Raw genomic sequence first — 14508 nt, 5'->3', positions numbered from 1 at the left:
ATTTATTTTATAATGATGTATAGTTGATTAACAATTTTGTGTTGGTTTCAGGTGTACAATAGAGTGATTCCGTTTTACATATACATGCATCTATTCTTTTTCAAATTATTTTCCCATTTAGGTTTTTACAGAGTTTGGGCAGAGCTCCCTGTGCTATGAACCTTGTTGGTTACCTGTTTTGAATATAGCAGTGTGTACTATCAATCGCAAATTCCCGATCTATCCCTCCCCCCTCCCCTCCTCCCTGGTAACCAGAGGTTCATTCTCTAAGTCTGAGTCTGTTTCTGTTTTGTAAATAAGTTCATTGGTATCTTTTTTTTTTTTTTTTAGATTCTGCATGTAAGCAATATCATGTGATATTTTTCTCTGTCTGACTTACTTCAGTTAGTATGATAATCTCCAGGTCCATCCATGTTGCTGCAAGAGGCATTATTTCTTTCTTTTTAATGGCTGAGTAATATTCCATTGTATATATGTTCCACATCTTCTTTATCCATTCATCTGTCAATGGATATTTAGGTTGCTTCCATGTCTTGCCTATTGTAAACAGTGCTGCAATGAACACTGTGGTGCATGTATCCTTTCAGACCATGTTTTTCTCAGGATATATGCCCAGGAGTGGGATTGCTGGGTCATATGGCAGCTCAATTTTTAGTTTCTTCAGTAACCTCCTTACTGTTCTCTATAGTGGCTGTACCAATTTACATTCCCACCAACAGTGTAGGAGGGTTCCCTTTTCCCCTCTCCAGCATTTGCTATTTGTAGACTTTTTGATGATGGCCATTCTGACTGGTGTAAGGTGATATCTTATTGCAGTTTTGATTTACATTTCTCTAATAATTAGTGATGCTGAGCACCTTTTCATGTACCTCTTGGCCATTTGTATGTCTTCTGTGGAGAAATGTCTATTTAGATCTTCTGCCCATTTTTTGATTGGTTTAATTTTTTTGATATTGAGCCACATGAGCTGTTTGCAAATTTCGGAGATTAATCTGTTGTCGGTCACATTATTTACAAATATTTTCTCCCATTCTGTGGGTCATCTTATCATTTTGTTTATGTCTTCCTTTGGTGTTCAGAGCTTTTGAGTTTAATTAAGTCCCCCTTGTTTATGTTTTTTTCCATTACTTCAGGAGACAGATTGAAAAAGATATTGTTGCGATTTATGTCAAAGAGTGTTCTGCCTATATTTTCCTCTGAGAGTTTTATAGTATCCAGTCTTATATTTAGCTCTTTAATCCATTTGGGGTTTATTTTTGTATATGGTGTTAAAGAAAGTTTTAATTTTTCACATGTAGCTGTCCAGTTTTCCCAGAACCAGGTATTGAAGAGACTGTCTTTTCTCCATTGTATATTCTTGCCTCCTTTTTCATAGGTGAATAGACCAGAGGTGCATGGGTTTAGTTCTGGGCTTTCTATCCTGTTACATTGATCTATATTTCTGTTTTTGTGCCAGTACCGTATGTGTTGATTACTGTATCTTTGTAGTATAGTCTGAATTCAGGGACCCTGATTCCTCCAGCTCCATTTTTCTTTCTCAAAATTGCTTTGGCTATTTGGGGTCTTTTGTGTCTCCATACAAATTATAAGATTTTTTGTTCTAGTTCTGTGAAAAATGCCATTGGTGATTTGACAGGTATTGCACTGAATCTGTAGATTGCTTTGGGTAGTACAGTCATTTTGACAATATTGATTCTTCCAATCCAAGAACATGGAATATCTTTCCATCTGATTGTGTCATCTTCAGTTTCTTTCATCAGCATCTTATAGTTTTCAGAGTGCAGGTCTTTTGCAGGTTTATTTTTAGGTATTTTATTCTTTTGGAAGCGATGGTAAATGGGATTGTTTCTTTAATTTCTCTTTCTGATCTTTTGTTGTTAGTAGAAATGAAACAGATTTCTGTGTATTTATTTTGTGTCCTGCAACTTTACTGAATTCATTGATGAGCTCTACTAGTTTTCTGGTAGTTTCTTTAGGATTTTCTATGTATAGTATCATGTCATCTGCAAACAGTGACAGTTTTACTTCTTCTTTTCCAATTTGGATTTTCTTTATTTCTTTTTCTTCTCTGGTTGCCATGGCTAGGACCTCCAAAACTATGTTGAACAAAAGTGGAGAGAGTGGACATCCTTGTATTGTTCCTGATCTTAGAGGAAAGGCTTTCAGCTTTTCACCATTGAATATGATGTTAGCTGTAGGTTTGTCATATATGGCCTTTATTATGTTGAGGTAGGTTCCCTCTATGCCCATTTTCTGGAGAGTTTTTAACATAAATGCGTGTTGAATTTTGTCAAAAGCTTTTTCTGCATCTATTGAGATGATCATATGGATTTTATTCTTCAATTCGTTGATGTGGTGTATCTCACAGATCGATTTGCGGTTATTGAAAAATCCTTGAAGCTCTGGAATAAATCCAGCTTGATCATGATGTATGATCCTTTTTATGTATTGTTGGATTATGTTTGCTAGTATTTTGTTGAGGATTTTTGCATGTATGTTCATCAGTGTTATTGGTGTGTAATTTTCTTTTCTTGTGGTAACTGTCTGGTTTTGGTATCAGGGTGATGGTGACTCATAGAATGAGTTTGGGAGTGTCCCTTCCTCTGAAATTTTTTGGAATAGTTTCAGAAGGATAGTTGTTAACTCTTCTCTAAATGTTTGACAGAATTCATCTCTGAAGCCATCTGTTCTTGGACTTTGCTGGAAGTTTTTAAATCACAGTTGCAATTTCAGTACCTGTGATTGGTCTGTTCATATTTTCTATTTCTTCCTGATTCAGTCTTGGGAGATTGTACCTTTAAGAATTTGTCCATTTCTTCTAGGTTGTCCATATTTTTGGCATATAGTTGCTGTTACTAGTCTCTTACCATCCTTTGATTTCTGTGGTGTCCGTTGTAGCTTTTCCTTTTTCATTTCTAATTTTATTGATTTGAGCCCTCTCCCTCTTTTTCTTGATGGGTCTGGCTAAAGCTTTATCAATTTTGTTTATCTTTTCAAAGAAGCAGCTTTTAGTTTCATTGATTTTTTCTATTCTTTTATTCATCTCTATTTTATTTATTTCTGCTCTGGTCTTTATGATTTCTGTCCTTTTACTAACTTTGGGTTTTGTTTGTTTTTCTTTCTCCAGTTGCTTTACATGTAAGGTTAGGTTGTTTGTTTAAGATTTTCTTGTTTCCTGAGGTACAATTTTATTGCTATAAACTTCCCTCTTATAACTGCTTTTGCTGCATCCCATATGTTTTGGATCATCATGTTTTCATTTTCATTTGTCTCTGGGTATATTTTGGTTTTCTCTTTGATTTCTTCAGTGATCCATTGGTTGTTTAGAAGCATATTGTTTAGGCTCCACTTTTTTTTTAATAGTTTTTTTCTTGTAGTTGATTTCTGATCTCATAGTATTGTGGTTGGAAAAGATGCTTAATATGATTTCAATTTTCTTAAATTTTTCGACGTTTGCTTTATGGCCCAGCATGTGATCCAGGAGAATATTCCATGAGCACTTGGAAAGAATGTGTATTCTGCTGCTTTCAGATGGAATGCTCTATAAATATCAGTTAAGTTCATCTGTTCTAATGTGTCATTTAAGGCCTGTGTTTCCTTATTGATTTTCTGTCTGGATGATCTATTTATTGATGAAAGTGGGGTGTTAAATTTCCCCAGTATTATTGTGTTGCTGTTGATTTCTCCTTTTATGGCTATTAGCATTTGCCTCATATATTGAGGTGCTCCTATGTTGGGTGCATATATATTTACAATTGTTATGTCTTCTTCTTGGATTGATCCCTTGATCATTATGTAGTATCTGTCTTTGTCTCTTTTAACAGTCTTTATTTTAAGTCTATTTTTTCTGATATGAGTATTGCTACTCCAAATTTATTTGATTTCCATTTGCATGGAATACATTTTTCCATCCCTCACTTTCAGTCTGTATGTGTCCTTGATCTGAAATGGGTCTCTTGAAGATGGCATATATGCATGTCTTGTTTTTGTATACATTCAGCCAACTTATGTCTTTTGGTTGGAGCAGTTAATCCATTTACATTCAAGGTAATTCTTGAAATGTATTTCTTATTGCCATTTTGTTAATTGTTTTGAATTTGCTTTCATAGGTCTTTTTTCTTCCCTTCCTCTTTTGGTCTCTTCTCTTGTGATTTGATAACTAACTTTACTGTCATGTTTAGATTCCTTTTTCTTTTTTGTGTGCGTATCTATTGTAGATTTTTGGTTTGCAGTTACCATCAGGTTTTGATAAAGCAGTCTCTAAATAAATAAGTTTTAAGTTACTGGCCTCTTAAATTTCAGATACATTTCCAATATTCTGCATTTGTACTCTCTTCTTATCACAATTGCTGGTTTTGATATACTATTAGGCAGGCCAAAATGTTCATTCAGGTTTTTCATAACACTGAACGAACTTTTTGGCCAAGCCAATATTTGTGTGTGGATGGTTTCCTACCTTTACTGCATGTTTGCCTTTACTGGTGAACTTTTCCATTCATAATTTTCTTGTTTCTAGTTGTGGCCTTTTCTTTTCTGCCTAGAGAAGTTCCCTTAGCATTTCTGTAAAGCTGGTTTGGTCATGCTGAATTCTCTTAGCTTTTTGTAAAGCTTTATTTCTCCATCATATCTGAACAAGAGCTTTGCTGGGTAGTTTTCTTGGTTGTAGGTTCTTCCGTTTCATCACTTTAAATATATCATGCCACTCCCTTCTGGTCTGCAGAATTTCTGCTGAGAAATCAGCCAATAACCTTATGGAAGTTCCCTTGTACATTATTTGTTGTTTTTCCCTTGTTGCTTTTAATATTTTCTCTTTATTTTTAATTTTTGTCAGTTTGATTCATATGTCTCGTCATGTTCCTCCTTGAGTTCTTCCTGCCTGGCACTCTCTGCACTTCCTGGACTTGGGTGACTCTTTTCTTTCTCATGTTAGGGAAGTTTTCAGCTATTATTCTTCAAATATTTTTCAGGCCCTTTCTCTCTTCTCCTTCTGGGACCCCTATAATGTGAATGTTGGTGAGTTTAATGTCCCAGAGGTCTCTTAAACTGTCCTCATGTCTTTTCATTCTTTTTTCTATATTCTATTCTACAACAATGATTTCCACCATTTTCTCTTCCAGCTCAATTATCCATTCTTCTGCCTCAGTTGTTCTGTTATTGATTCCTTCTAGTGTATTTTTCATTTCAGTTATTGTATTGTTCCTCTCTGTTTGTTTGTTCTTAAGTTCTTTGAGGTCTTTGTTAAACATTTCTTCTATCTTCTGTCTCTGTGCCTCTACTCTTTTTTCTGAGATCTTGGATCATCTTTACTGTCATTACTCTGAATTCTTTTTCAGGTAGATTGCCTATCTCCACTTCACTTAGTTGCTCTTCTGGGGTTTTATCTTATTCCTTCTTCTGGGACAGAGTCCTCTGTCATCTCATTTTGTCTAACTTTCTGTGATTGTGGTTTCCATTCTTCAGGCTGCAGTGTTGTAGTTCTTCTTGCTTCTGCTGTCTGCCCTCTTGTGGATAAGGCTGTCTAAGAGGCTTGTGCAGGCTTCCTGGTGAGAGGGACTTGGACCTGCCCACTAGTGGGTGGAGCTGGGTCTTGTCCCTCTGGTGGGCAGGGCCTTGTCAAGCAGTGTGTTTATCAGGTGGCTGTTTTATCAGGAAGACTTTAAGTGACCTGTCTGCTGATGGTTCAGGTTGTATTCCCATCATGTTGGTTGTTTGGCCTGAGGCATCCCAGCAATGGAGCCCACAGGCTGTTGGGTGGGGCCAGGTCTTGTTGAGAAAATGGTAGCCTCCAAGAGGGCTCACACCAATGAGTACTCACCTGAACTGTTGCCATCAGTGTCCTTGTCCCTGCAGTGAGCCATAGCCAGCCCCCACCTCTAATACTAGCAGGTAAGTCTGGCCCAGTCTCTTATGATTTCACCACCTTTTCCCTGGGTCCTGGTACACATGAGGCCCTGTGTGCACCCTCCAAGAGTGGAGTTTCTGTTTCCACCATACTGTTGAATTCCTGTGATCAAACCCCACTAGCTTTCAAAGCCAAATTTTCTGGGGGCTCCTCCTTCCATTGCCAGACACCCAGGCTGGGGAGCCTGACATGGTGCTCAGAACTTTCACTCCGTGGGAGAATTTCTGTGATATAATTATTTTCAAGTTTGTGGGTCACCCACTCAGCGTGTATGGGATTGATTTTATCATGATTGCACCCCTCCTACCATCTTGTTGTGGCTTTTTCTTTGTCTTTGGATGTAAGGTGTCTTTTTTGGTAGGTTCCAGCTTTTTTTCTTGGTGTTTGTTCAGCAGTTAGTTGTAATTTTGGTGTTTCTGTAAGAAGGGAACTTACATCCTTCTTCTCTGCTATCTTGTCTCCTCCTCCTCATTATCATGATTTTAAGACATTTTAATATGTAGCAATCTGTCTCAATAATGATCATAAAAGTTCCTTTTTCTTTATGTATATGTATTTTTAGCATTTTGTGTATGTATAGTTAGTATTACTAGGCAATTAAAAACAAGTAGGCTTTGTAGAGCATGGCCATTATAGTTATTAATACTGAGGTAGTAGATATTAAAAGTCCTCATTAGAAGCAAAAAAAAATTTTGTAACTATGTATGGTGACAAATATTAACTAGACTTATTGTAATCATTTCACAGTATATACATATATTGAAACATTATGTTGTACACCTGAAACTAATATAATGTTATATATAAATTATATCTCAATTTTAAAAAAGAAAGCTGATCCTGAAGGGAAGCTCTCTAGAGAATGTAATTGATTACAGTCCTAGTAAATCATCTCTGTTTGCTCCAATTGCAGCACTGTGCTCACCCCTCTGAAGCAGGTGAAGCAACCAAGGAAGAAAAGAACCATAAAAACAAGTAGGCTTTGTAATATCAATCACATTGTCATTGAAACAATTAGCTCACTTTCACTTTTCTCAGTATTAGTTGTTCTTTCCTATGATTTTTTTAATGACTTCTGGTCCTATGTATCCTATGGTCTTCTCTGGGCTTGGGTCTATCTCTTAGCTACCCATATTGCTTAATGATTTGAGATAATTCTGTAAGAACACTTGTATTGAAAGTATTTATTATCCTTTTAATGTTGATGAGCATGACATCTCATTTCCTTGGGTGTGGAAAAGAATTGCAAATCAGTGGTTACCTTCTCAAAGCCCTTTTGTGTCATGTTTTATTTGTTTGTTTAATTATTTTAATCAAGATTGCTTTTATGATGCTAGAGAGGGTGTGAAGTAAAGGGAACCCTCTTGCACTGTTTGTGGGAATGTAAATTGATACAGCCACTATGGAGAGCAGTATGGAGGTTCCTTAAAAAACTAAAAATAGAACTACCATATGACCCAGCAATCCCACTACTGGGCATATACCCTGAGAAAACCATAATTCAAAAAGGGTCATGTACCACAATGTTCATTGCAGCACTATTCACAATAGCCAAGATATGGAAGCAACCTAAGTGTCCATCGACAGGTGAATGGATAAAGATGATGTGGCACATATATACAATGAAATATTACTCAGCCATAAAAAGAAATGAAATTGAGTTTTTTGTAATGAGGTGGATGGACCTAGAGTCTGTCATACAGAGTGAAGTCAGAAAGAGAAAAACAAATACTGTGTGTTAACACATATATATGGGATCTAAAAACAAAAAAAAGTGGTTCTAATGAACCTAGGGGCAGACAGGAATAAACACGCAGATGTAGAGAATGGACTTGAGGACACAGGGAGGGGGAAAGGTAAGCTGGGACGAAGTGAGAGAGTAGCATTGACATATACACACTACCACATGTAAAATAGATAGCTAGTGGGAAGCAGCCGCATAGCACAGGGAGATCAGCTAGGTGCTTTGTGACCACCTAGAGGGGTGGAATAGGGAGGGAGGGAGGGAGACACAAGAGGGAGGGGATATGGAGGTATATATATGTGTATAGCTGATTCACTTTGTTATACACCAGAAACTAACATAACATTGTAAAGCAATTATACTCCAATAAAGTTGTTAAAAATAAAATAAAATAAAATGTTTGTTTTCTCCGGAAAAAAAAAAAAAGATTACATTTATGGTATATACTCAAACTTTAGCTTAAAATCCTTTACCTCTCACACCCTGAATTCACTATATGAAGGTCCATACCTCACTGAGCCATCGATGGAGGCAGTCAGCACCACTTGTTTGTCTTCGACATAGATTATTTGAGTAATTTCTAAAGAATGAGCACGCCAGGACAGCAGCTGTTTGACTTTCTAGACAGCAACAATAAAGCATATCTCATGTAATAAGGATGTACTGATTCAAATTCAATCTTGAGCAAAAAAACGTTAATCATTAAAGAGCTAAGCTAATGAATGAATGGTGTGGACATCTGCACAAGACAATGAAATGCCCACCCCAATTATCTCTTCTTTTGCTTGTTGAGGTACCAAAAATTCTATTTATAGATATTTTTTAGTCTATACATATCCCTGGAACAGGAACTATCTTACATCTTTAGCAACTTATCATTTAATTGAGGATTAGCAATTCATTTAGTTGAGGATAAACAGATGACTAGATGAAAGAAAAGTCTTGGTAGAAGTGTTGTGGGGGGCGGGGACTGAAAGATATAATAAGGAGCAGGAGAAAGCAGAGTTAAAAAGGAAGGCCAAAGGTGAGATTGGCAAGAAGACTTTTCCTATTTCCAAATTTTATCCAAAGATCCGTGGCTAATTGTTTTTGTTTGTTTGTTTGTTTTTTGTTGTTGTTGTTTTGGTGGTGATGGTGGGGTATATATGATAATTATATACCACAAGGAATTAATAAAAGGAATGGGCCCATCTCATTCTCTCTCAAAGACATCTTGAGGCTTGATTGGTATGTTCCTTCAGGATGTGACTTATCCTCAATTTTAGAGCCTCTAAATGGACTCTAGAAGAAAATTTTAAACTGTGTGAACTAGAGCTGTCAACTGGGGAGCTTGCTCTGCAGTAATATCCCTGTAAAATATGTTCCCTCTCTATCACTGATGAACCCAAACTAAGATATTACTTCCTCCTGCTCATCTATGTGGGAGCTAGAATTCTGGCAGCTTCGAGTTCTATAAGGCCTGAATTCATTTGGACTTTAACATAGGTTAGGCAAAATTCCTCCTAAATTTCTTGACCTTCTGATTCAATTCCATGTTCCTAGAGAGCCAGGGTAAAATCTGCATTCTTCTACTTATTTTCTTAAAGCTTTTCAAGAACCTTTGGTCATCCAAAGGTTATTTCCCTGCCTTGGGATGGGATCCTCTAAGGCAAGTATTTCAATAATATGGACCACATCTATAGTAAGAAATACATTTTACTTCATGACCCAGTAAACACATGCAATACCTGCACATGCATCTGAAACAAGTTTCAGTAACCTTTACAAAGGATACTTAACCTTATTATGTATAATGTATACTGATATTGTCTATTCTATTCTATTGTATTCATTCCACTCCACTCTTCTATTTTCATAAAAATACTGCTTGCCACTTATTAAATTGATTTGATGACTCCCCCTAGTGGATAACATCCTGTAATTAGAAAATCACTGGTCTAAGACTTTTTTCTGTAGGCATGTGAATATAATCATGTATTACTTTCCTTTCTGTGGATAAGTTTTGACTACCCTATCTTTAGACTATCGGTATTCCATGGAGCATCTTTTAAACAGTACTGTTGCAAGAGAACCAGATTAACCTCTGATTTATAGACTGACATTTTCACTATAGTTGTAATCTATAACTGAATCTTGTTCAATGCATGGTACATATTAGTGTATGTAATAATGAGACATCTTATGACCAGATTCTGTTATATATTTAAAAATAAGCAGCCAGATACAAATTGGAAAATCGCATTGTCCAAATAAAGAAAACGTTGAAATGAGGTTGAATAGGGAACAATTTAAACACATTGTTAAAATAGATTCTCTTTTAAATTGGTGAAAATGCTTTAAAATCAATTCCACTATTATTCTAATTCAATATTAATACATAACTTTGTTTTAAAGATTTTCTCTGAATTTTGAAAGGTCTTGATTGCCAGTTTGTAGGAAGTCCATTTGCAAAAATGTAGGTTTTGAATTGTATTTTTTATCTGCTCAAATTAATAGAATATTGATAATCATCATGAGTAAGAGAAAACAGTTAGATAGCCCTCTACTCATAGATGGTTCAAGCATATGATTGTTTTTGTTCCGCTCATAACATGCCTTATAGTTGAAACAGTAAGTTGAAACTTACTGTTTTCCATTTGCTAGCTGTATGTGTTAGATATGGAAAGAGCATTAGATTAGAGGACAAGAACCCTGGTTCTGGCCCTGACTTCATCATTAACTGTGATGTGATCCCAGGCAGGCCACTCTGATTTCCCCTCTGCAAATTGAAGATAATCATACTAAAGCTAAATATCTGAACATTATAAAAACAATAATTGGTTCTTGGAAACAGAAAGAAAACCCATAGATCAAATGAAATAATGTTTGAAACAATAATCATTCTAAAACACTCTGCAGGAATCCTATCCTAATCCACGTATCCATATGTTAGTATTAATACCAATAATCCAAAACCAAAACATTATTATTTAAGTAAATATTTAGCTTTTGGATTTGAAGTATTAACTTTAAGGGAAATAAGCCTATGATAAAATAGTGCTTCTTTGCTGTACTCTTTAATTAGTGTTTAGTTTTTATAATATATGTAGTTATATTTGCATATCCACATACACACAAGAAGTGCATATTTAAATGGTTAACAAATAAGGATGTTGACATTTACATTGCATTAACACTAAAAATAGAATAGTATATATTTAATTATAAGGATGATTTAGACTAGAGGGGAAGAAGATTTTCTTGAAAATAATAATGTCTGGGAACTAGGCTGGGCTTGAAAGGAAAGGTTATGGAACTTTCTTCTATGAAGTTGTATAAGATATAGACAATGACTGGAGGACTAGATGATGTATGAATTCTTTTAAGCTCTGGGTTTCCACATAGACTCTAACAAATAAGTCAAAACATGAAACAGATGCAGAGTGACCAGTGGCTGGTTTGCTCACTCACTCATTCATCCCCTATTTTCTCCAGTACACCATTGTTATTTGCCATATAGCTTAAGTTTCAATAGTAGTATATATGACTTGAGAATAGACAGTTGTGTCCTGTATTTCTATCTTTTGTGGTGTCTAGCTCAATTGATTCATTAATTAAACTAAAACTAAAGTTCTTACCTTTTCATCATGAGGTGGATCCAGGAAGGAACTAATACTGCAAAGGATAACGTGTCCTTCTGTGTGAAATTTAAACATTGGAATTTTTAATTAGATATTCTGTTGTCTAAGTAAATACTATTCAGACTTGTTTTGAATCAGGCATTTAAAATGGTAAATAAAATAGTATCTGAGAGGTGCAGTGGCGGCAGCTGCAGCAGGGACGCGAGCAAGGCAGTGACCATGTGGGAAGTGTTCTCACTCTTGGGAAGCTGCTGGGCACCGTTGTTGCGCTGGACGTGGTCCTGTGCCTGCTCTGAGTGTTCTTAGCGATGGCCTGAAAATCTGGTGGTGCCAGCCACTCGGAGCAAATCCACAACCTCCGCAAAAATGGAATCATCAAGACAAAGTATTTGAAGTAATGCTGGCCACAGACCACTCCCACTATGCAAGATGAAACCCTTATATGGATTCTCAACAATCAATAGGGTTCCAAGCAAAAATCAGTGCTCCACACGTGTATGCATATGCACTTGTACTTCTATTTGATTAATTGCATGAAGGAGCTAAAGCTTTTGATGTAGATATGGAAGTGGAATTCTTCATGTTTTGCATGAAGTTGGATCTAGTGGAAAAGTCATAGGAATTGATCACATTAAAGAGCTAGTAGATTATCCTATGCTTTTGTTTTCAGGAAGAGTGCAACTTGTTGTGGGAGATGGAAGAATGGAGTATGCTGAAGAAACCCCGTATGATGTTATTCGTGTAGGAGCTGCAACCCCAGTTGTGCCCCAGGCTCTAATAGACCAGTTAAAGCCTGGTGGAAGATTGATATTACCGGTTGGTCCTGCAGGTGGAAACCAGATGTTGGAACAGTGTGACAAGCTACAAGATGGCAGTGATATACATGGCTTTAACAGATTAAAAAAAACAAAAACAAAAAACCCCACAGTGGTCTAGGGACGAACTGCTGCTTTTTAGCAACATCAGCTTGACCTGTATATAATATTACAGTGGATTGCTCACCTCAGTCCTTAAAGCTTTTTGAAAATCAACAGCATCACAGCTTGTTTTGGGCTTTCATACACTATTTTCAGCATGAAAATGTGTGGTTTTGTGGGATTTCTAATCCTTCAAAGAGGCACAGAAGCCAAACTGGTAGAAGAAGGATGTTAAGTATAAATTTGTGTATTATTACTTTAACATGCCCACATTTTACTTTACATATTAAAAGGAGGGGTTCTGCAAAGTGGAAAACTTAGTTTGTGAATTGATTTTGAGGAGTGGTTTTTCTTTTCTTAGACACTTAGCTCTGTTCTGATGTGAATTTATCAGATTGCTTTTGTGTATCAGATAACACCACCATTCACAAGTTAAGTTTCTTGGATTTTGGACGTCTGTTCGATGCTACAAAGAAAATAGAGATGAGCTCCCTTTTTGAAGCTTTTGACGTGGTGTCATAGAATGGCATGTAGATACAATCAGCTGCTCTGTTACCTTAAAACTAAGCATTTGTAAATATTAAAACTTAAGAAGATGGCAAGTGATTTCCTTTAAAACAGCTGTTCAGATTGGACATACTTGGCATAGTTCTTCCTTTCTTTAAAAGTTATAGGAGACTTGTAGCTCAGTATTGTTTTCTCTGTTTCTAATTTGCTGCTGATAATGTATATGGATTTAACATGCTGTGTAAGCTGCGTCCTAGTTACTGAACAGTTTATGCAGTGCTGCTTTGCCAAATAAAGTTAAAAGTGAAAGAGGCAAAAAAAGAAAAAATTGAATCTGAGAAACCAGAAATGAAAGACGAAGTTTCATATCAATTTTTACATGTAGAAATTCCTTTTCATTTCTAGCTTAATAAGTCATAATGTTTTGCCTCATACACTCAAAGTTGTTGTAAACATCAGGGTAGATGAAATAGAAATGAATACACCACTACCAAATGGAGTCCAAGCTGTTATGGACACACAAATCCTACAATCCAAATGATAGCTACAAAAATTAGATTTAAAAAAGCAACAATGACTACACTGAGCATCATATTCAAACTGCAGAAAATCAAATATAAAGAAATAATCTTCAGGGACTTCCCTAGTGGCGCAGTGGTTAAGAATCTGCCTGCCAATGCAGGGGACATGGGTTCGAGTCCTGGTCCGGAAAAATCCGACATGCCGCGGAGCAACTAAGTCCGTGCACCACAACTACTGAGCCTGTGCTCTAGAGCCCACGAAACACAACTACTGAAGCCCGCGTACATAGAGCCCCTGCTCCACAACAAGAGAAGCCACCACAATGAGAAGCCCGTGCACTGCAACGAAGAGTAGCCCCCGCTCACCGCAACTAGAGAAAGCCTGTGTGCAGCAATGAAAACCCAACGCAGCCAAAAATTAATTAATTAATTTTTAAAAAAAAGAAAGAAAAGAAATAATCTTCAAAGAAGCCAGAGGGGGGAAAATAACACCTTTTTTAGAGGAGCAAAGATAAGAATTACATATGACTTCTCAGAAACTCTACACAAGCAAGAAGAGAATAGAGTGAAATATTTAAAGTGTTGAGCAAAAACCCCACCAACCTAGAATTCTGTATCCTGAGAAATTATTCTTTAAAAGTGAAGGAGAAATAAAGATTTTCTCAGACAAACAAAAACAGAGTTTTTATTGCCAGTAAACCTGCCTTGCAAGAACTGTTTTTTAAAGTTCTTAAGAGAGAAGGAAAAAGATACAGGTCAGAAACTCAAATTTACATAAAGAAAGACATGCATAAGAGAAAGAATGAAGATAAAAACTAATAGATAACAGTTTATTCAAAATAATGACAGCAACTGTATTTGATGATTATAGCTTATGAATACTTGAAATGAAAGACAGCAAGGATGTTAAGTGATAGAAGAATTAGGAATACTTTTATCTTATAAGGTACTTGCACTACCTGTGAAGTGGTATAGTGTTATTATTTGAAAGTGGACATGGATTTGATGTAAATATATATTGTAAATTCTGGGGAGACCACTTTTAAAAGTTAAGAAAATGTTCCATGGTTGCTACTTGATAACGAGGTGCAGGGTGCTTGTCAGGGAAGAGATGCCCAGGTTGGCAGGCCAGGCCGAGGCTCTGACCACTCAGTGCCAGCAGCAGCAACAGACTCATGCCCTGCACTCAAAAACAAACAAATAAATAAACAAAATTTTAAAAGGAGTATATTTGATATGCTAAGAATGGAGGGAAAATGGAATCATATAAAATGCTCACTTAAAACCACAAAAGGCA

At 36.3% G+C, this 14508-nt stretch overlaps 1 protein-coding gene and 1 pseudogene across 1 annotated transcript in view; one reads left to right on the top strand and one right to left on the bottom strand.

Annotated features, from left to right (window-relative positions):
- Nucleotides 1-14508, bottom strand: part of WDR64 (WD repeat domain 64) — a 147868-nt gene that overhangs the window by 16699 nt on the left and 116661 nt on the right. The window contains exons 22-23 of the mRNA XM_067715031.1: nucleotides 11264-11322; nucleotides 8157-8266 (exon numbers count right to left, since the gene is read on the bottom strand). Coding sequence (XP_067571132.1) covers nucleotides 8157-8266; nucleotides 11264-11322 — 169 coding nt within the window. The remainder of the gene's footprint in view (nucleotides 1-8156; nucleotides 8267-11263; nucleotides 11323-14508) is intronic.
- LOC137212082 (protein-L-isoaspartate(D-aspartate) O-methyltransferase pseudogene) lies at nucleotides 11560-12994 on the top strand (annotated as a pseudogene).

The sequence above is a fragment of the Pseudorca crassidens genome, chromosome 2 (assembly GCF_039906515.1).
Source record: "Pseudorca crassidens isolate mPseCra1 chromosome 2, mPseCra1.hap1, whole genome shotgun sequence".
Taxonomy (NCBI): Eukaryota; Metazoa; Chordata; class Mammalia; order Artiodactyla; family Delphinidae; genus Pseudorca; species Pseudorca crassidens.
The sequence above is the reverse complement of the archived record's forward strand: the minus strand, read 5'-3'. Positions and strand labels throughout refer to the sequence as shown.